The sequence below is a fragment of the Eutrema salsugineum genome, unplaced genomic scaffold, assembly GCF_000478725.1.
Source record: "Eutrema salsugineum unplaced genomic scaffold, Eutsalg1_0 scaffold_2, whole genome shotgun sequence".
In the NCBI taxonomy this organism is placed as follows: domain Eukaryota; kingdom Viridiplantae; phylum Streptophyta; class Magnoliopsida; order Brassicales; family Brassicaceae; genus Eutrema; species Eutrema salsugineum.
Window position 1 is genome coordinate 7690710 of NW_006256829.1, and position 21238 is coordinate 7711947.

A 21238-nucleotide genomic window follows, 5' to 3' on the forward strand; every position below is an offset into this window, starting at 1 on the left:
TAAATACGCAACATTCCAACTATTCAAGCTTTTACACGAAAGACCAAAAAAAGTACGTCGTCGAGACTCACCAGAAACCCTAAGCTCTAACTCCTTTTCTCTCAAGTTTTCTCTTCCTTGTTCATCAACAATGGAATTCTGGGGTAAGAATCTCTCTTCGATGTTCTCATCTCCGCGTCTATTTGCTCGTTTGATTTCGATTCATGGTTTAGGTCTTTTAGCGTGCCTTTTTGAAGTTTCTTTTGGATATTTGAACCTGTTAAATCATGTTTTCATACTTAGCTGCGTTTAGCTAGTTTAGTTATGTTCTTATCTCATGCGTTTGATTAGAGGTTGATCAGTGCAACTGACTCGTGTTGTTAATTAGGACTTGAAGTTCAGGCCGGGGAGTCTATTAAAGTGATCCCTAATGAAGACTGCCGTATCTTCATGTCTAAGGTTTTTTTTTTCTCAAAACGCTTGAATGGGAGTTTCTATCAGTTTTTGGGAACAAATTATTCATTCTATTGATTTTTTTTTTTTTTTTGCTCTTCCTATATATAGGCATCACTCGATAGGGTGGCAGTCATGGCAGAAGGAGAACACTCTGCCTACTTATATGTGACTATTGAGGAGAAGAAAATCGTCATTGGAACTCTTCCAGATGGAAATGTCCGACATATCAGTCTTGATCTTCACTTTCATAAAGAGTTTGAGCTTTCCCACAGCTTACAGAGTGGAAGTGTCCACTTTACTGGCCACCAGTCTCCTAAGCAGGTAGATACATATGTTTATCTAGCGTTTGCTCTGCTTAATTTGCTTTCTACAAAAGTCATTTGACTCACATCACTGTTTGTATGATTGTTGAAAAGCTTGAGCCATGCAACAGGAAGAGGAAACCTGCAGCAGCAGCAGCAGCAGCAGCCTCTACTCCTCAGAGGACAGGTAAAAATTGATAAACTCTTTACCTTGATTTTTTGTAGATTCCTCTGGTTTTGTTCTTGAGAATCATTAGTTTGGTTATATGAGACGTTCTAGCATTAAGTGTATTAACTATGACAAATAATCAGAATGATGAAGGTAGGACATATAAAGTGCTTTAATAAGAATTGTAAGAGTGAGTGATGAAACAACATGTTTCTTTGGCTTAAGAACAAACTCATTGTCTTTGTTACAAAAAAGAAACAGAAAGGCTGGCAAACAGCTACACCACACCACATCCTTTAGAAACCTCTATCAAACTTTACATTTTACATCTAGGGGGCTTGAACCTTTGTTATGAATGGTTAAAGTAATAACAAAGGAAATATTTAAAAAATGATGCCTTCAAATTTTTCCCCAGTCCCTTCTCGTGGCAGTCCTTCAGCTCAAAATTGTTTTGGTTCTTGGTGTTTTCATACTAAAATTAACATTTCTATAAACTAATTTCATAGGCTTTTCACAAAACATCACTTACATTGTACCTTTGAAGTTGTATATATCATGGAAGAAAATAGTCTTAAATCGAGTTGTAAATTTTTGTTCTGATTTTTTTTTTTTTTTTTTTTTTGAGATCAAATGTCTCATGTTCATTTTAACCGTTTTTTGTTCCATCTTTTTATTAGGTAAGAGCGTGTTTGTACCTTGTTCAGAAAGCAAAGCAAATGTAAAGAAGCAGAAGAAATCTGAGGTTAAATTCTGTGGAACCTAGTGTATATCTGTAATCATTACTTGTTTATTAAAATGAAAATTACCTACTACGAAAAGCCACGTACGACCAGTTCACGTTCACTTAATTTCTCCATTTTTATGAGGTTTATGCACCTTTAGCTGAACCCCTTCTTTTTAAGCTAATGGCAGGAAATCAAAGAAATGAAAAAATCTATCAAAGAGCTGTCTGAAGCTATGAGAAAACGACAAGAGATTCAAACGACAAAAACCTATCAACTAGAGGCTTCGTTCGGAGTATTTGTTTGTTTATAGCTGGCGCTGTTGTATTTGTTTTGTTGGTTGAGAAATGATATGCATTACACTTTACGTAGCTCATGTAATTTTTTAAATTCTAATGAAATCATCATATTGTCTTATAGGAGAAAGAAACCGCAAAGAAAAGGGAGGACGATACTTGCTGTTTCGAATGTGAAGATGCGAAGGGAAACAATCATCAAACCATTTTCGTAAAGGGATTGGAACGTGTGCGACCTAGGGATGAAATCAAGAATGCATTGAGTAACCTTTTCGGTTCTTGTGGAGAGATCACAAGGGTTTTTGTTCCCATGGAGTGTAAAACCTGTGTTCCCTTAGGGTCTGTGACTTCTTCCTCCAATTTTTGTGGCAACTCTATCAGTTTATAATGTAAACTAAAGATTTGACATTTTTTTTTTTCTTCTTTACAGATTTGCTTTCATTAATTTTAGAAATTGTGGAGACAATGAGAAGGCTTTAGAACTAAATGGAAGTTACATGGGAGGAAGGAAGCTCAAGGTGACGATGTCTAGCCAGAGAGACGAATACTATTGCTTTACCAACTTTCATGGCTGTCGTCGTTGTCCAATCTTTTGGTATTGCATGTGAAATTCACCGATTACTTCCTTTTGGCATCCCTTAGCGACGACCACAGCTAAATCAAAACTTTTTATATTTATTTTCTAAAAATATATCATGTGTTATATGAAAACTAGTATTATGACTCGCGCTAGGCTTTAATCAAATTATGTACATTTATATAAAAACTACTAACTTTTTTTTAGCTTTTAGTAAATGAAGAAGGTATATCGACTATAATTGTGGAAAATCAATGTTATTGTGCTATTGAAAAAGTAGATAATGAGAACGGGGTTGTTGTTAATCTTATTAATTTCATTGGTAATAATTAGGTGGAGGATGTAAATAGTGGTTTTGAAAAAGCAGAGGATGAACGGTTTTGTTAAAAATCTTATGAATTTCAATAGGTTCATTGTTTGTTTGTTTCTCAAAGATTGAAGGTAATGTTTAAGAGCGCCTGATTGGCAGTAGATGAATGCCAATTTCGGTGACTGTTCAATGGTTTAGGCGCATGCAAAGTTATTATATAAAATCATTCTCTACACTAAAAAAAAATACTATATTTTTATATTCTCTTTCCAGATAATTGTATAACAGTTTTATAATAGAGAAATTAGGCTCCATAGCAAGGGATAAACAAATATTTGTAAAAATAACTAATCACTGTAGTTTACACTATTCTATTTTTTTAATGACAAAGAAGTCCCTACGGCTTCTGTACCTACTCTACTCACCCATACCACATATGTCTACTACTTTTTCTCTCTCCTTCATCTTTCTTTCATTAATCTCTTGCTTCCAAATTATTTTTTCTTTCTCTAAATCAAGTAAACCGAGAATCATATAACAGAAAATCTCTTCTCTCTTCCAATCAAGTACTTCATATCTCAGGGTTAAAGCTTTGTGGTGCCTCATCTTCTCTCTACTCTTTTTTTCTCTTCTTCATCTTTCTTCCATTAGTCTCTTTCCTCTAATTCTTTTTCTCTCTTAATCAAGGTGTACCGAGAATCATATAAGAGGTAATCATCTCTCTCTTCCAATCAGGTACCTTATTTTCAGATTTTCTCCATCTAGGAACTTTTGTGGTGCCTTATCTCTCTCTACTTTTTTATATTTTCTGGGTTTTTCTTTTATGATAATGTAGATAAAGTTTCAGTTTATTAGTTAACAAAATTGATTATGATTATTACAATTCATTATATGTATAACAAATCAGTTGGATTGATAATCTTAATGTTAACAAAGTAACAAAACTGTTATCCACTAACATTATTATTTTTATTGCTGACAATATTGATTTTTTACATATATAAATGATAAGTTATACAACTAACAAATAAGATAGATAGATAACTTCAATGTTAACAAAATAACATGATTGTTACTCGATAACATTTTTCTAAACTATTTTCATATAATGTTACCGATCTCATATTTAATTGCTTCAGGGGATTTTTCAGCTGAACTATTTTATTGTTTATGACATTTTGATATGCTAGATGCAGATACAATCCCTATAATGTAATCTTTGTGGAATCTGGCATTATGGTAGTGCTTGTAGTACATACTATCGTTGGACGGGACGGCTGCAAGTGCATCAAGCATGAAGAAGGAAAAATACTATTGTATTGTAGCAACTTTACATACAAATTAGCTGATTACATTTTATTTGTCCCATCCCATTTCTTTTAATCTCATGTCACGCCGAATACAATAGATGTATTCTGATGTTATTATTCAATAATGTGCATAGTTAGACATGTAATTTTATATATATCTTCGATAAAATAATTGTTAGTCTTCCAATACAAAGATTAACCTATCCAACAAAAATGTTAGATGACTAACCATCAACGTATCTCAAAAAAAACAATAATTAATTGTATTTAGTTTATATTACTAAGTAAAATATTTACAAGCTTAGCTAATGTTATTTGTATCTCCGATAAACCTTTAGTGGGATTCACTTGAACTTTATTGGATTTGTTTCCTTTCACCTTTAATACTTTAAACACAAACACCATCATGAAATTATGTTGGAGCTTTGATATTCATAAGGATCTTTTTTGTTTTTTTTCATAAGGAGTAGAAACTGAATCTTTGATTTTTGATTTTCTGGGTTCTTAAGAAAGAAAAAAAAAGAAGAGAAAACACGATGATGAAGATAGAGAGAGAAACAAGATGGAGAAAGAAATATCAGCCCACTTCGAATATGTCGCAGATATTATATCCCACTTAGGTACTCTAAGCTTCCCTAAATAAATCATTACTACCCTATTATTGAGTTTAAATTAATTCCCACTCTATCTAAGGCTCTTTTTGTAATTTCTCACACCCTCCTAAACAGTGATTGTTGGTTTCCTTCCTCAGATGAGTACCGAGCTAATATCAGCCAACTTCATGGTTTTCCAATTAATTAACTCTTTATAATATCCGTCCTATTGAATTAATGCCAATAATTTTTCATAAATAAATTTATCAAAATAATAATCTGAGAGATGCCTGCCACACAAGAATCGTAATCAAAATGTTAAAATTGTTGATTCTTCGAGTTTAGAGAAAGTTAATTTCTCTTCATTAATTCTGGATCTTTACCAAAATATAAGATATTAAAAATTCAAAATATAAAATTTCCAAAATGTCTCCAGAAGAAAACGACGTCGTAGACACTCACCAAAAACCCTAAGGACGCTCTTCTAAAACCCTCTCTAATATAAATTGCCACCAAAACCATTTGCTTTCTCCTGCCTCTTCCTCTGCAATTGTCTATTTCGCAGCTTAAACAGCCCCTAAACTCCTCTTCTCTCTGATTCTCTCTTCCTCGTCATCAACAATGGAATTCTGGGGTAAGAATCTCATCTCACTGTTCTTATCTCGTCGTCTATTAACTCATTTTGATCGATTTTTCATGGAGACTCGTATTTTCTGTGATTCTGTTGTATTTATGTTTTTGTATCGCTGATTAGTGTTGCTCATTTATACCGTATAACCAGCATAAAACTCATGCTCGTTTGATTTCGATTCATGGTTTAGGTCTTTTAGCTCGGCTTTTTGAAGTTTCTTTTGGATTTGAACCTGTTGAATCATGTTCTTAAACTTAGCTGCGTTTAGCTAATTTAGTCTTTAGGCTGTTAATAAAATGGTTCTCACTCATCATTAGAACTCCTACGTTTGATTTGAGGATGCTTCTCAATTTTCAAAACTAACAAGGACTGACTCGTTGTTTTCATTTTGTAATGCGATTAGGAGCTGAAGTTAAGGCCGGGAAGCCTCTTAAGGTGCAGCCTGATGAAGGAGACCTTATCCACGTTTCTCAGGTTATTCTCAAACGCTAATGAGTATTTCTACCAGTTTCAGGAACTAGTTGATCACTCTCTTGATTTTTTTTGTTTTTATTTTGTATATGTGTAGGCGTCACTTGATAAAGGGAAAAAGGGAGAATCTGCGCTCTTGTATGTGACGGTTGATGGAAAGAAACTTGTAATTGGAACACTTTCTCAAGACAACATCCCTCAGATCAGCTTTGATCTTGTCTTTGAGAAAGAGTTTGAGCTCTCCCACAGCTTGGAGAGAGGAAGTGTCCACTTCATTGGCTACAAATCCCCCAACATCGACCAATATCCTTTTATTTGAGTTCTTCTTGTCTACTTGTGTCTTTGTTATACGTTATAACTTGTATTGGCTGGAAGATACCGAAAGTTTATGACACAGTTCTTATCAGTTGTGCTGTTTCCTTAACACTCTTGTTGATTGTGTTTCCACGGACGAGGAGGAGGATTACTCTTCTGGTGAGTCACAAGATACATTTCTCTTGTTATCCCTCTGACCTTTTATACATTGATTGACATGGTTGCTAATGAGTCTTGATATATCTTATCTGCAGAAGAAGAGGACGTGCAGGTTCCTGCAGCTGTCACTGCCAATGGTATGTTCTATGGATGCGGCTGCTGTCTCTGTTTCTTTTCCTGAAACAAGACCTTGTTATCTCAAATGTTTATTTCTTTTGTATTTCAGGAAATTCTGGAGCTGCTGTTGTCAAGGCTGACTCAAAGCCAAAGGCCATGCCTGTGGAAGTGGAGCCTGAAGCAGACGAATCAGATGATGAATCTGACTCGGAAGAGGAGTCTGAAGATGGTGGATCCGACTCTCTGAAAGGAGTAAGTTTTTGTACCCGTCTGTGATTTGTGTTTTGCGACCTCTGCTATATGAATATATGCACACATTGAGAAGATGAGCAGGGTAATAAATTCTCCGGTGATGAATTTTGTAGATGGATGTTGATGAGGATGATTCAGATGATGACGAGGATGATTCAGATGAAGAAGAAGAGGAGACCCCTAAGCAGGTAGTTACATTTGTCTATCTAACATTTGCTTTGCTTTGCTTTCTACAAACTTTATTTGCCTCACCTTACTTTTGGTATGATTAATGAAAAGCCTGAGCAGAGCAACAAGAAGAGGAATGAGCCTGCATCTGCATCTAAGACCCCTGTCTCAGCGAAGAAAGCAAAACCAGCAGCAGCAGCTACTCCTCAGAAAACAGGTCTTTTACCTTATCTTTGTAGATTTTTGTAGTCTTGGTCCTCTGAAGAGTCATTAGTTTGTTAGATGAATTCGAGCATCAAAGTGTAGAACAATGACAGATGATCAGAACATGAAAGGCACATAAAGTTCTGTTCTTAGAAACTTGTAAGAGTGATTAAGCAAAATGTTTGATTGTGGCTTAAGAAGAAACTCAATTGTCACTGTTACAGAAGAGAAGAAGAAAGGCGGGCACACAGCTACACCACACCCAGCTAAAAAGGGTGGAAAGAGTCCGTATGCTAACCAGAGCCCAAAATCTGGAGGAGGTCAATCATCCGGTGGTTCTAACAAGAAGTGAGTTCTCTCTCTCTCTCTCTCTCTCTCTCTCTCTCTCTCTCTTAAGTTCAACAATGTGAAAAAAATGTAATTGGTATAATCGTGGGATTGATGGTTAATGATCTGTGCAGGCAATTCAACTCAGGAAAGCAATTTGGTTCCAACAACAAGGGCAAGGGAAAGGGCAAGGGTAGAGCCTAGAGAAGCTGAGCAATTGGAGGTTTTTGGTTTTTGGTAGATGTTGAAGGGTCACTTCTTTTGGAGCTAAGAAGATGATAGAGACCTCGTTTATTTTCATTTTTCTTTTATCTTAAGATTTTATCTCCTATTATCGGATGTGCTATTTAAGTAACTGCCAGTATGAATGAGAAAGAAAACTTGGTTATGAAAAGTCGTTTCCTCTCAGTTTATTTATTGATTATTAACCACAAAACTTGAAGTGCCGCCATTATAACACTGAGCTTCATCTCATGTAAAAACTTTATTAGCTTCATCTCATGTAAAAACTTTATTAGCTTCATCTCATGTAAAAACTTTATTAGCTTCATCTCATGTAAAAACTTTATTAGCTTCATCTCATGTAAAAACTTTATTAGCTTCATCTCATGGAAGTCGCTTGTCATAGATGTCGTTAAAACGACGCGTATCGTGACTGTATCGAGAAGCTCTGGACAAAGTCAGAAATAAATTTTCAGTTCCAAACTGCAAAGTCAAAGTCAAAGGCTGAGGATTATGTGTTTTTTTTTTAAAACGCAAGATTGCTTTATTTTATTGATTGGAGCAGAGGATTATGTTGATTGATGAAAAGAAACAACAATGTCTCAGGACCTCAGGTCATACTCTGCTCGACATCGTTATTCATTTCTCGCTTCGCTCCGTCTCCACTTACCAAGCTACTGGAAGCTCTTTGGCCATCCCTTTATTATTACATCAGAGCTCTCTCTCTCAACAATCCTTGGGATTTAGGGCTTGCGTCCTGCTTGATGCGGAATCCAAATATTCTTGCACCTGGACGCCATGAGACTGATGACATCGTTGTAATGACAAGGAGAAGCAGGAAGCGAAAGCGGGTAAGCATTAGGCATTAAATAATAATACTATATCATATCTCAGGATCAATTGCAAACTGTTTTTCTTTACTAGATCATTGAATTTTTATTTATTTCAGATTACGTTAAGGACCACTCAAAAGATTACCGACTTGCCCTGCCTCCAATACCTGGGAAGAACAGAGGATGTCAGTTTCAATCTTCCAATTCCAGTTCCAAATAATCATGAACCTTTTTTTTTTTATGAATAAAGATTGAAATACTTGGGCTTTGGTGATACAACAATGTTCAGAGCTGTTGGACAAGAAAAAGAAGAAAAATTCAGTCACTTCTTTCAGAAGAAAATGATCACTCTGTTTCGTCATTTGCTTTATCATTTGCTTCACTACAAAGAGTCCATAGACCTCAAAGAACTACAAAGAGTCCATTTGATATTTGGAAAGCTCTCAAAGAAAGTTTATTACTAATCCCAAACCAAAACCGTGATGAAAAATCGGATGCTATGACCTACTAAGGGTCATCTTCAAGTATGCCAACGTTGACTTCACAAGCACTAGAACATCTCCGGAATCTCATTAGTTCCCTAACGACGACAGGATCTTGCGCCTTTATAGGACAGTCCACACGTAGCGTGAACTTCTTGAGGACTCCCGAATGCTCAAGTAAATACTTTATTACCTTCATCTCTACTACAGCATTTCCACAGTTGGGTCTTCTCAGCTCAATGTACTCGAGGCTTGATTGCATACACTTTGGCACTGATGAGAAACTAATTTCCTCCTTATCCGTTATACCTTTCAGCTTCTGGAAATATCCCCAACAGATGAATCAGAGAGTATACATATAACGATGAAAGTGAAAACATAATGTGTTTTAAGGCCAAACTCATTACCAAGACAAGAGATTGGAGATTTGGACAGCTTTCAAGAATGCTTGGCAACTTTTCCAAATCAGAAACATACAACTTTGCTTGAAAACGAGTCATGTCATGAAACTGAGGCATCGGTTCGTGTTTCAAGTATTGACAGATGATCTGCAAAAAAACAAAGAATATACGGCTTTTTATCATCTTTAGAAACATTCAGATCTTCAATTACTGCATCGACATATATTTATATATATCTACCTTCAAGGTTGTTCCACTTAGAGTCATGTCCCTTACATTCGAGAGCCCGGTGAGTAATTTACCGACACTGCTGATTCTCTCCAACGAGTCATCTAGATCCCAAATATCGTTCACATTAAAGCTGACACCAATCTCTACCTTTGCAGATGAACACAGATTGGTTATGACAAAACTCGCTGACTGATCATCTTTAATACTCAGATACTTGAGCCGAGGAGCATCAATCAAAACCTCCCAACCTTCGCTATCATCATTATACCAAGACCTGGAACTATCAAGAACGAGTTTGAGACTGTTCAGTGCTTGAGAGCGCACCCGTAAAATCTTTACAGTCTCATCTACATTTCTAACAACAGTGCTTCAAGAACCTGACAGGACGAGACAAGATTCTCCAGAATCTCATCGTCAGCGTATACATTCTCTTCTAAATGCATCACCTTGAGATTAGGCAAAGAAACAAACTCGAAACTATGCAACGCAACGAAATGGAGTCTCAGTGAAACCAAAGTCTCGCATAAGTAGAGGCTTAGAGGCATTACCTCACACATAAAACTCATACGACAGTCAACTTCAAGATGTTGGATTTTACGCAAAACTGCAGTTTCGATCCACGACTTGATCGAGAACAAATCAACCTCTTGCCTCTTGAAAGTAATCTTGAGCGTGTGTAAGCTCGACTCCGTGGAGAAATCTAGATACTTGGAGACGAGACTCACGAAGGTAGTGAGATCAAAGAAATCATCGATGTCTACATCCAAGACAGGAATCGAGAGCCAGAGATTTCTCCATCTAGTGGACAATATGCTAGTTCGAACAGCAATCTTTGTAGGAAGATCAGAGAGTACCTGACATAGCAAAGGTTCGGGTAAGAAGCTTATCCAGTCTTCTCCAGATCTGTGAATTGCTCCTAGCTCGCTCATAGCAAATTTTATTTGTTTTTTCAGTTATTGTAACTAAACTTGTCAAATGATGTAGTTATATATGTAATTTGTTTACCAAAAAAAGAACAGCAAATGTGTACTTTATTTTGATCTAAACATATGTTGATATGATTATGCTATAAACCTTTGACTTTGGTATTTGCGTCAACCAAAATTAGTCAACAAGGCAAACTCTCGACGGGCTCGTATACTTTGTCTTAATGCAAAAGCACAATCACTTTGAAAACTTAAACAAGAATTTTTAGGAATCCTCAAACATCATCCAAAGGGCAGTGGCCAAAACTCACAAAAGACATGACACACCAGAGTTCAACAAAATTAAAAATCAAAGTCCAACCTAGATTCGGATCATAGACAAACCTTAGAGACATTTTACCGGTCAACATACTACGATTTGACACTCGCTAGATCGCCTCGGCAATGCAAGGAGGTCCCTTACGACGACAGAATCTTCGGCTAGATCCAGAACGAGTTTCTTGAGGACTACTGAGTTTTCTACAAAATAACTTACTAGTTTCGTTACGATAGGGTGTTTGTCGAGTCTGCTTTTTATCTCTACAAACTCAAGCGATGAGAGCAAACACTGAGGCACGAACGAGAATCTTGTTTGCTCAAACCCAGAGAGATATAATACTTCCTGTGAAAGACAACATACAAAACACAAAATGAATGCATGTTGGATAACACTTGACACATTTCTTAAGCGTATGAGGCAAACTCTTGGGTTTGTGCAATCCATTACCAAGATTAGGGATCTTAGATTCGGACAGCTTGCAAGATACATTGGCAGCGTTTCCAGTTCTAATGTATAAATCTCTGCTTTCAAACAGGACAGGTTGCTAAATTGAGGTGAAAATGGCTCCATGAACTACTCACACAAAAAAGGAGATCAAGAATATTGGTGAGCAAATTTTTTTAATGAAAAAGACTATTAGACATAAGTGAATTGCATAGACATATACCTCGTAAGCCACGTAAGAGATCTGCATATCCCTAACTCCCGAGATACTGGTAAAAAAATTACGGACTTCATCATCACTATCCTCCAAAGAAAAAGGGCCCCCTCGGTTAAGGAATCCCAATTGCTCATGGTTCTACACTTAGATAGAAAAACTTCGAGATTCAAATACTTGAGTCTAGGGGCATCAATCAAAAGATTCAAATCCCTAAACTTTTCATCCTCGAATTCCTCAGTCAAATCTTCGAACTCAAAATCAATGCCACCAAGTTTTATACTGAGACTGGTTAATGTATGGGACTGCACTCGTAAAACCTTTACATTATCATCTAGCCTTCTAACAATGCTCAAGTCTTCAAGAACTGGGCAAGACGAGATAAGCGACTCCAGACTCGCCTCATTGTTATATACATTGTGTTCCAAACGCATAGTCTTGAGACAAGGCAAAGAAGCAGACTCAAACTTACTTAACATTACCCGATGGAGTCTCAACTATATATGGGCTTCAATTATTGGACCCTTGTCAACTAAACATGCCTTCAACCTTAATCCTAATGCAATATTTGAACGTAAATTAATCTAAGCCGGTTAGACCAAGAGTTTACCTCTAAACCAATAGTAGCTTCCTGTTTCAATTGATGTAGCAATTTATGTCTAACTGATGTTAAACTTGCTGATGATGTAGAGATGGCTTAAGAGAAGACAAAAAGAGCATCATGGTTATAGAATACTCAAGCACCATCCAGAACTAGTGGCCAAAAAGCTCACAAACACAACATCATAGAATCCAGAAAAAAAAAACCAAATCCAGTTTAACAAACCAACTAGAAATGCTACTCTCAGTCTGATCATAGACCCACCTAAAAGCCTCTCTAGCCGTCAACAAAGTAGGATTTGACACGTCCTAGATCGCCTGGGCAGTGCAAGAAGATCCCTAAGCATGTAAAATCCATCTTCTAACATGGAAAACCTCAGATTCAGAACAAGTTTCTTGAGGACAACCGAGTTTTCTACAAAGTACCTTGCTACTTCCATATTAGCAGGCACTCTGCTGAAACTTTTTATCTTCACAGACTCTAGTGATGACAGCAAACAACGAGGTGTGGATGAGAGTCTTGCTACAGCTTCTTCCACCCTAGAAGGAAAATAATCCTATGAAAACACAACATACAAGAAAAAAAAAAGAAGACAAGATGAATGAATATATAAGATAAGACATTCCTTAAAGTATTTGAGTGAAAACTCTAGGGTTGTGCAAGTCATCTCACCAACATGAAGACGAGTGATTTTAGATTCGGAAAGCTCTCGAGAAGGGCTGGCAGCAAATACAGATTAAACAAAGAGAACGTCACTTTTAAATGGGAAAGGTTGCAAAACAGGGGCAGTGGGTCGTATTCCATGTTTAAATCGAGAAACTGCTCCACCAAAAGAAAGAAAGAAACAGAAGAGTTGTATGCGTGAGCAAAAACTTCATCAAGGGACAATAGAAGCGATGAATATGTATATGAATTGCAAATCTTACCTCCATAGTGTGCAAAGAGATCTTCATCTCCCTAACTCCTGAAATACTGGTAAAAAAATTGCGGACCATATTTCGTTTTGGTAAGTCAACTTCATCGGCAGCATCATGCTCATGAAAGACATAAGCAACATTGACCTTGGCTAAGGACCCGGAATTGGTTATGATTTTACTGTCTGATTGATCATCTTCGAATTTCAAATACTTGAGTCTAGGGGCATCAACCATTACCCCTGTGCCTTTTCTAACAAATTCATCATCGTCTATGTCATCATCCCCACCAAACAAGTAGTCTACATGAAGACTGGTTAGTGTCTGAGAGTGCACTCGTAAGACCTTTATGTTATCTTTGAACATTCTAACAATGCTCAAATCTTCGAGTACTGTGCAAGACGAGATAAGTGACTCCAGACCCGCATCGCTGGCATAGACATTGTGTTCTAACCTCATAGTCTTGAGACAAGGTAAAGACACAGACTCAAACTCACCCAACGATACCCGATGGAGTCATAGATATACCAGTGTGTCACAGATATAAAGGCTTAGAGGCATCACCTCCAAGAACTTACGATTCACAAGACACTCAACATCAAGATGCTGAAGTTACGCCTAGCCAGAAAGTCTGTCCAACGAGTGACACAGGGCGGATCATTCACATCCTTTCGAATACTTAGCTTGAGCTTGTGCAAGCATGACTTGTGCTCCTAGAGAAATTGAGGAAACTGTCCATAAAACTCACAAGGGCATTGTGATTTGGGAACTGATTAGCGTCTAGAGACAACTCGGGGATCAAAAGCCAGAGACTTTTCCACCTCTTGGACAAAACACTAGTCCTAACAATCTCCTTTGTCGGAAGATACAAGAGTATCTGACATACCAAAGAGTCAGGTAATTTGCTAATCATATCCGCTCTAGCTCTCCAGTAAAGTTCAGGCCATTGCTCGCGCATTCGTCTCTCTTTAAATTCCAAAAAGCCTTCATCCATTGAATCCGAAAAGCTTTTCTCCATAAAGTCCGATAGCGAAATTGAGCTGAAAATCCTACAGAGACGACCTCAGAATCTATGTAGACTGACGCAATTAGCACGAATTTCAGAATTCGTTTCAGGATTTTCGATTCAGTGGCACTCGATTTTCCACATACTTAAACAATCCAAGACCGAAAAATCAACACTATAAAAATTCAGAAATGGTGTTATGGTTTCATAAATCGGAAAGTAAAGGCGGTGATGAAATCACCTGATTGGTTTTAGGGTTTTGTATTTCGGAAGGCGATCGTAGTCGCCGCTCAAGTTCTCAGGTTTATGAAGGGGTTTTCGAAGGAAGGGCCTAGCTCAAATGTTTGGTTTGCGTGAAAGACTCTTCATATTATGACTAGTTACAATTATTAAATTGCTTAGCTAAAACTTCTTTACAAATAGCACTAAGACTTAAACGCAAATGGTAATACAATGTGGCAAAATGGATAGTTAATGACAACTATGTAGGAATTTTACCCTTACACCAATCGAACAATTTTAACTCACACGAAATCTACAAATCATAAAAGAAAAATAACTAACACTTTAGAGAAAGAAAAAAAAAATCCAAAAAAAAAGGCCAAAAGAAAGAAAATTGAATTCTCACAATTACTGAATCACAAATTCCATAGCTATATTTAAAAACCAAAAAAAAAAAAGAAAGGCAGAAAAATGAAATTGAATCAAAAGAACACTTCGAGCCTTTCCTCCTTTCCTTCTTGTTTTGATAAAAACTCGCTTCCTTTCTTCCTACTTGTAAACCGTACGTCTCTATCTTCTTTCCCCTATCAATTTTCCTTGTGAAATTTTCCATGAAAAATTGTATTTTATTTTTGCAGAAAATTAATAACACCTTCTCTTTTTTCCCTGAAACACAGAACACAACAACTAATTCTAGACATAAGTCCCGATCCAGCCAAGCCCACTGATGAAGAAAGACATTGTCTGGAGAAACAAGTAGATGAAGTAATTGTTCTTCCCGTGCACAAAGTCATAGCATCCACACACGAACAAGAATGCCGCAAATCCAAGCTCCAATGTATTCAATCTGAGACATATATAACTCATAATCAATCAATCATCAAGTGGGAAAGTGTCTCTATATAATGTTTACTTTATAATAAGAAGACATTTTAGGTATAATTTACCGATCAGGCAATTTGAAGATTCTAGGGAACTTTTTAAGCCCTTTCGTGTTCCCTTTAGCGCTTTGACCGCTTCCAAGCTTAGCAGTCACGACCCATTCGTTAGCTCTACCTGCCTCAAACAGACCAATGAGAGTGGCCTTTGTCCGGTGTAGCGACATCACATTCTCGAATAGAATCCAATAGAACAGTAGATGAATTGACCTTTTGACAAAAATCAATAAGACATAAGAGTTTTAGTATAAGAAAGAAACTAAGCAAGTTACTTGACATACAAGTAACCTAATCAAGAAAGAAACATATCGCGGTAGTGACTGTGACTTGTTATAGAAGTAACGGCTTTTACCTGGGAGTACCGACGGAGTTGAGAATGGTGATGATGGAAGGGATATAAACGGAACCCCATATGGGAACTTTAACCTCAGGGACGAGAATGGTTAGAGGAAGAACAACGCAGTAGAAACAAAATGTAACCCAATGTGCAATGATTTTCCTCACAAAGAAGAAGCTGTAAATTACATACACTTTCTTCCAGAATCTCACTTTCTGCATAAAGATCAGTAATAGTCAGATTAAAGAATGAGTTATCCAAAAAAAAGGGGTTTTCTTTTGGTTTTATTTTATTACCTTGTTTCTGATGATCTCCATGACCATTTTCCTAAAGAGATTTGCAGGTCCACAAGACCATCTATGTTGCTGAAAACGGAAGGCTCTAAAAGTACTTGGAAGCTCACTTTTCACCTAATACAGCAAAGATACAAATAATTCATATTTACATTCACAAGTGATAACAAAATATCTTAAGTTCTTAAAAAGGTATATAATTATAACATAACTTGTGGATCGGTTGTCATGTGTTTAATGAGATTATCTTGTCTAGCAACTACTTTTTTGTACTGTGACTTAATTTATTCTAAGTACTTAATTTTTTAATTCATAGAAAAATTCAGAAGATATTTAAATCAAAAACCTGAAGGTCACCAAGGTAGAGAAATTTCCAGCCACGGAGACTTGCTCGGACGGCGAGGTCCATATCTTCCACGGTTGTCCTATCTTTCCACCCGCCGGCTTCATTTATCGCCGCTATTCTCCAGATTCCGGCGGTTCCTATAAAAAAATATTATGATAAAATAAGCATTGTATAAATTATTTATGACAAAAACACATTTAGACAAACCGAAAAACCACAAATCTATTAAAATATCCAGAGAAATTTAAGATCCGTCTTCATTTGCTTACACTACAATTCATAATGTAATGAATGTGTTCCCTTTACACAACTTAATTATTTAAACACATGAAATAAAAAAAATAAAACAATTAAATTATCCAAGGGATGACAACTATTTAAGTATAAGTAACTACACTAAACTTCTACTTGCTTCACGTTTCAGATTCCCCACTCCTCTCAACTCATTATTGATTATTTATATATATTAATAAGATTCCTTATAATAATATCTACTATTTCTTCAGTTTTCTAGTAACAGTTGTACACTATCATACCATATAATAATATCAAGTTTGGGTCCACATACTGTGCTTCAATTGGTCAGAGAACATACCACTCCATCACACTAAACTCTACCATATCAAATTATCAATAGTCAACCAATATTTACTTCCACAACTCCTTAAAAAAAAATTAATTTCAGTAATCACTATAATTTGTTTACCGTTGAAACCGAAGAAAGCATGTGTTGATGAACCGACTTCTTGCTCAACAGTGAAATGGTAGTCCAACGACATCTCTTGCATCCTCGTCAACAAGCATTCATTAGAATTTACTGCAAACATATAAAATGAGATTAATTCAACAGTCTTAAAAAAAATCCCCTACTGTTAATATATAATTAATAGGCTAAACAGAGCTCAATTATTTGTTTATTCATTCAATAAGTGAATTGCCCAAATGTGGCACTATCAGGAAGTAACGTCCTTCTCTTTTGTTTTTAGCTTTAATAATCCAATCATATTCATATAGCTTTCTCATTATTAAATTCACTAAGTTTGGACTCATGCTTAAAGACTACATATCATTAAAATAATTCTAACAAGTGTCGGCAAGAGAAAGGGAGGTTCATAGTAGACTCGATACTCCTACTGTATACTAACACTTTACTTCTAAATTACTGACAAGAATGGGTCCCACACTTGAGCATTTAAAGAAAGGCAAAGAGCACGTGGAATCTATCAGAGACCCGACAATTTCTAAAGACGAACAGTTAACACTCGCCTTCTTTCAGTCCAAAACCCGACCCGAATCCATTTTACCGGGTCGAACAAATTCGATTCGCTGACCGACGGATCCGATATTCCGGAGCAAATAAGAAACATGACGTCAGGATAAATTATCCGTTGACCCGGAATCGCGCAACTAATCCGACCCGGTTTTGTTTTTACTGAGAGGAGAGTAGTTCCAGTGGAACAAGGTGCACCTAACACTAACGTAAACTAAAGGACACCGATTGTTACACGTGTCTAATTTTAATTGGCTATAATGGACCCACTAGAAACCCCATACACTATGCAGCTACTCCGCCGACACAAACAGAACTAACCCTACTTCTGCAATGAGCCAATGTAAAAATTGTAACATGTCAAGGAAAAATACAAAAATCACGAAAAGACCATTTCAAAAAGCCAAAAATAAAAAAGCGATGACAGGAAAAATATAAAGTATGGAAGAAAAAGGAAAAGGCGAGAAAAAGTATAAAAAAAAATGTTAAGGACGTATACCACCGACACCACTAATGTAGCTATAAAACCAAAACCACGAGCTTTCATTTAATGATCGAAACAACATTAATTTTTTCAAAAAACATAAACAAAGACACACCGATTCAGTTAGTCATTTGACCCTGACACTTGACAACATTATCAAATGTCAATTTTTTCTCTATTATAACTACCAGTCTTATATCAATGAAACAAATTTTTAAGATACTCAACCGATATGACAAAAACCATAAATGGAACAACGTGATGAAATACACATTTTAAACAAAATATTAGAAAATGGGTAATTAGATAGATCATTACCGAATCGCCATCGGGCTTGGACGAGGGCAATGTTGGAATTATGGATGAGAAATGGGATGCTACGGCGAAGAAAATCAGGTTCAGGCTGAAAATCAGCGTCGAAGATGACAACATATTCGCAATGTTTGACATAACTGCGTTTGAGTCCTTCCTTTAAAGCACCGGCTTTGTAGCCAACTCTGTTTTCTCTTATTTGATACCTAATATTGATTCCTTTACTTGCCCATCTTTGGCACTCCATTTCCACCATTTGCTGCACATTTTAAGTATTATCATTTTTAGTTCACACATTTTTTCAATTAAATAAAAAAAGGGAAATATCTATATACTGTTCCAAAATTTATTACAGTCGGTTCAAAAGCTTTCCCTTTTTATTACTTCTTACCCACCGAGAAAATATTAGTCCTCCTAATATTACATCCTTATTTGAGAAAAGTAAATCTTTTGAAAAAAAGGTGATAGAGATAAAATTATGGTTTTATTTAGAGAAAGTTGTGGAAAAATGATGCAAGCAATAGCTATATTTTCTGAAAATGGACCAAGTAAAAATACTAATACCTTAACAGTAGGATCTGTTGAGTCATCCAACACTTGAATCACGAGACGATCGGACGGCCACGATAGTCCACACGCCGCTCCTATTGATAGCTTGTAAACCTGAAGGCAAAAATCACGGGGAGAGGCAAAAATCTTGTCAAAACTTTTCTTTTTTTGTAGCCCCCATTAATTTAGCGATTTACTAGGATTAAGCCCTAAACTATGGGTTTATACAGATTAAACCCCAAAATCCCAGAACATTAAAGAAAGCAATACGAGTCTCGACTCTCGCCGTTTCGGGATTTGGAACGGCGGAGGAATATGGATTACGTGGGGAAAAGTGATTTTCCGTATAATCTGAGGCTACTTTTCTCGAAATCTTAAAACTTGGGGTTATGAAAGTAAGAAAAATCATGAGGTGAAAACAGAGGAAAAACAGAGCAATGAACAGATAGAGGAGAGAGAGGAAAGTGACCTCTCGTTCGTTGAACATGGGGATTTGGACGAGGACCACTGGGAAATTGGAGCTTCCTAGCTCTTCATCATCGTGAATGGGCTCGAATTTGTAGCGTTTATCAGGTTTTTTCCAGAAGAGCTTGACGAGAACGATGACGATTCCCATGTAAACCCTCTCACATAAAAGCATGACAGACATTATCAAACAGATGTAAACCGCTAATTGAAGAAGAGGGACAATCACTGGCGCTTTAACAAGTTCCCAGATCATGCCTAGTTGGCCTGTCATCTCCATCCTCACGCCGTCGAATGTCTCCGGCAACACAAACTTCGGCGAAACACCATCCATTTTCCTTCTCTCTCTCTCTCTCTTACAATGAAACAATGGTGGATTTCTCTCTCTAGGATGTTACGGTGAGGTTTTTGCTCTGTTTTGTGTAATGGGGTTTATGAAGTGAAGGAGAGAGGGAGATGAAAAATGGAGGCTTTTCTCTCTCTATAGTTCTAGAGAGAGAGAAAACTTAGGAAGAGAGAGCAGAAGGAAATGAGGGTTAAGGGAGAAGAGAAAGAGAAGGCTAAACCAGGAATATAAATGGTGAAATTTCGTTTTACTTTTGTTTTATTATATTTATTTATTTCTTCAGATATTTTTCCTTTTTTGATTGATTTTTCATGGATTTTCTACAGAAAGTAGCAAAGGTTAAAGAAAAAAAAAAAAAAGAAGAAGAAGATAAAACCAGTGACATTTGGTTTGTGAGATTCTGTATTAGTTAAAGAAGTTCTGGTAAAATCAATTGTTTTTTCAGTTTCTGGGTTTTCTTGTTTCAGAATCTGTGCCTGTCAATGGGTGGAGAGGATATAGAGAGAGATAGATTTCTGATGAATTTATGTTTCCTAATGATTTTTTCTTTAACAATGATTAACGGTTTGATGGAGTTTTAACTTTTTACCATTTATGGAATTTTGGGGTTTTCCATCTTTTTACAATTTTCTTAGATAGTTTTTAACATTTTACTTATTTTAAGTCAACTTTTAAGAACTTGCTTTTTTTTGGTCAACCCTTCTTTGTAACTTTTTTTTGGGGCTTATTCAATTTACTGTCTCTAGATAAATCATAAATGTTAGGAAGCTACGTCCCCCACTAAAGGGTTAACATTAAAATTTTGTATTGATTCACATTTAACAAGAAAATTACCAGATTTAGACAAGTAAATAAATAAAGGTAAGTTTCTAAGCATATACATGTACCACTAATTAACATACTTTTCTAACTTTTAAACTGCCAATGCAATATGGAGGTATACTAACAAAATGCAATGCATTCAAAATAGGATAATTTGTTAAATGATTATATGTTGGTCATTTATTTATTTTTTAATAAAATATAATAGCAACATTTCCTAAATAAGTATAACGTGAATTTGCACGTAATTTTTTGAAAAAAAATGCGCATAATTTTAAACAAAAAAATAATTTCAAATAAATGACATACTATTTATTAAAACTAGTAAAAATTTGCTTTTCTACAATTTTATCACTGTATTATTATTTTCAAATATATTTATCAACATATGCTATTTAGAGGAGACACTTCTAAAACTAACATGTAGGAAACCAAAATTTTCTAAAATTTTGTCAGACCATATTATCTATATCTCAGTTGTGATCGACCGGTGACAATCCATAAAGCCAATGTTTCGATCTCTCCCCGTGTGAAATTGAGTTAAATTATTCAAAATGTAGTATTTGAAAAGCTTCAACAATTTTAGGTGTGCAAAATATATATAATTATTGATAGTCGTAAAACCATCAATATTTGAACAGAAAAAGACACTCCCATGCGATTATAATCCTAAAACCATCAATGTTTAGTAAATTTCTATGAAGATATGGCCAATATGATTGGTGATAGGTATGTAATTAAATTTCCATCTTAGACATAAAAAATCGTTTCATGGTAATAATGTGATCCATTGTAATACATTTAATGAGAAAATATATCAGCTTAGACGGCAGAAAAATCTTAGTTACAGAAAATAACATCTATTCATAGATGTCAACAGAATCAAACAAACATAAGTTCATC

At 35.9% G+C, this 21238-nt stretch overlaps 6 protein-coding genes and 1 long non-coding RNA gene across 7 annotated transcripts; 3 read left to right on the forward strand and 4 right to left on the reverse strand.

The window, feature by feature from the left end:
* Positions 1 to 130: 130 nt before the first annotated feature.
* LOC112086803 (histone deacetylase HDT2-like) lies at positions 131 to 1669 on the forward strand. The gene is made up of 5 exons (XM_024156663.1): positions 131 to 143; positions 368 to 438; positions 544 to 756; positions 852 to 924; positions 1584 to 1669. The coding sequence occupies exons 1-5, from the start codon at positions 131 to 133 to the stop codon at positions 1667 to 1669; spliced, it is 456 nt and encodes a 151-aa protein (XP_024012431.1).
* Positions 1670 to 3288: 1619 nt separating this feature from the next.
* LOC18019241 lies at positions 3289 to 4245 on the forward strand. The gene is made up of 3 exons (XR_002899690.1): positions 3289 to 3408; positions 3499 to 3546; positions 4002 to 4245. It is a non-coding gene; the product is annotated as an uncharacterized LOC18019241 (long non-coding RNA).
* Positions 4246 to 5186: 941 nt separating this feature from the next.
* LOC18019242 (histone deacetylase HDT2) lies at positions 5187 to 7766 on the forward strand. Its single transcript, XM_006400711.2, has 10 exons — positions 5187 to 5348; positions 5749 to 5819; positions 5914 to 6119; positions 6265 to 6290; positions 6386 to 6427; positions 6517 to 6659; positions 6773 to 6847; positions 6939 to 7044; positions 7256 to 7379; positions 7493 to 7766. Exons 1-10 carry the CDS (start codon positions 5336 to 5338, stop codon positions 7560 to 7562), a joined length of 876 nt encoding a protein of 291 aa, XP_006400774.1. The 5' UTR covers positions 5187 to 5335; the 3' UTR covers positions 7563 to 7766.
* A 990-nt stretch (positions 7767 to 8756) lies between these two features.
* LOC18019243 (F-box/FBD/LRR-repeat protein At5g22660) lies at positions 8757 to 10766 on the reverse strand. Its single transcript, XM_024155662.1, is given in 4 exon segments — positions 8757 to 9214; positions 9303 to 9443; positions 9537 to 9895; positions 9898 to 10766. Coding segments are annotated over 4 exon segments (1353 nt in total). The 5' UTR covers positions 10457 to 10766; the 3' UTR covers positions 8757 to 8920.
* An 80-nt stretch (positions 10767 to 10846) lies between these two features.
* On the reverse strand, positions 10847 to 11649 carry LOC112086678 (putative FBD-associated F-box protein At5g22720). The gene is made up of 3 exons (XM_024155664.1): positions 11440 to 11649; positions 11220 to 11345; positions 10847 to 11114 (listed from the first exon to the last, which is right to left on the reverse strand). Exons 1-3 carry the CDS (start codon positions 11464 to 11466, stop codon positions 10857 to 10859), a joined length of 411 nt encoding a protein of 136 aa, XP_024011432.1. The 5' UTR covers positions 11467 to 11649; the 3' UTR covers positions 10847 to 10856.
* Positions 11558 to 14270, reverse strand: LOC18019244 (FBD-associated F-box protein At5g22730). The gene is given in 7 exon segments (XM_024155663.1): positions 11558 to 11571; positions 12041 to 12126; positions 12457 to 12587; positions 12704 to 12850; positions 12958 to 13559; positions 13562 to 13660; positions 13663 to 14270. Coding segments are annotated over 6 exon segments (1317 nt in total). The 5' UTR covers positions 13964 to 14270; the 3' UTR covers positions 11558 to 11571; positions 12041 to 12089.
* Positions 14271 to 14439: 169 nt separating this feature from the next.
* On the reverse strand, positions 14440 to 19699 carry LOC18019245 (glucomannan 4-beta-mannosyltransferase 2). Its single transcript, XM_006400714.2, has 9 exons — positions 19172 to 19699; positions 18718 to 18816; positions 18160 to 18412; positions 16794 to 16904; positions 16088 to 16224; positions 15745 to 15858; positions 15464 to 15663; positions 15121 to 15321; positions 14440 to 15020 (listed from the first exon to the last, which is right to left on the reverse strand). Exons 1-9 carry the CDS (start codon positions 19499 to 19501, stop codon positions 14867 to 14869), a joined length of 1599 nt encoding a protein of 532 aa, XP_006400777.1. The 5' UTR covers positions 19502 to 19699; the 3' UTR covers positions 14440 to 14866.
* Positions 19700 to 21238: the final 1539 nt, after the last annotated feature.

Excerpts from the sequence above, each read along its gene's own strand:
- LOC112086803 (XM_024156663.1), top strand. Across the intron at positions 439-543 it reads GCCGTATCTTCATGTCTAAG|GCATCACTCGATAGGGTGGC; the intron begins GTTTTTTTTTTC and ends TCCTATATATAG. Across the intron at positions 925-1,583 it reads CTCTACTCCTCAGAGGACAG|GTAAGAGCGTGTTTGTACCT; the intron begins GTAAAAATTGAT and ends TCTTTTTATTAG.
- LOC18019242 (XM_006400711.2), top strand. Across the intron at positions 6,660-6,772 it reads GATCCGACTCTCTGAAAGGA|ATGGATGTTGATGAGGATGA; the intron begins GTAAGTTTTTGT and ends TGAATTTTGTAG. Across the intron at positions 7,045-7,255 it reads AGCTACTCCTCAGAAAACAG|AAGAGAAGAAGAAAGGCGGG; the intron begins GTCTTTTACCTT and ends TCACTGTTACAG.
- LOC112086678 (XM_024155664.1), bottom strand. The coding sequence starts at position 11,466 with ATGCAGATCTCTTACGTGGCTTACGAG. Across the intron at positions 11,346-11,439 it reads TCTCTTACGTGGCTTACGAG|TTCATGGAGCCATTTTCACC; the intron begins GTATATGTCTAT and ends TTGTGTGAGTAG. Across the intron at positions 11,115-11,219 it reads ATCTAAGATCCCTAATCTTG|GAAGTATTATATCTCTCTGG; the intron begins GTAATGGATTGC and ends TGTCTTTCACAG.
- LOC18019245 (XM_006400714.2), bottom strand. The coding sequence starts at position 19,501 with ATGGATGGTGTTTCGCCGAAGTTTGTGTTGCCGGAGACATTCGACGGC. Across the intron at positions 16,905-18,159 it reads CCAAGCCCGATGGCGATTCG|TAAATTCTAATGAATGCTTG; the intron begins GTAATGATCTAT and ends ATATGTTTGCAG. Across the intron at positions 15,664-15,744 it reads TGGAGATCATCAGAAACAAG|AAAGTGAGATTCTGGAAGAA; the intron begins GTAATAAAATAA and ends ATCTTTATGCAG.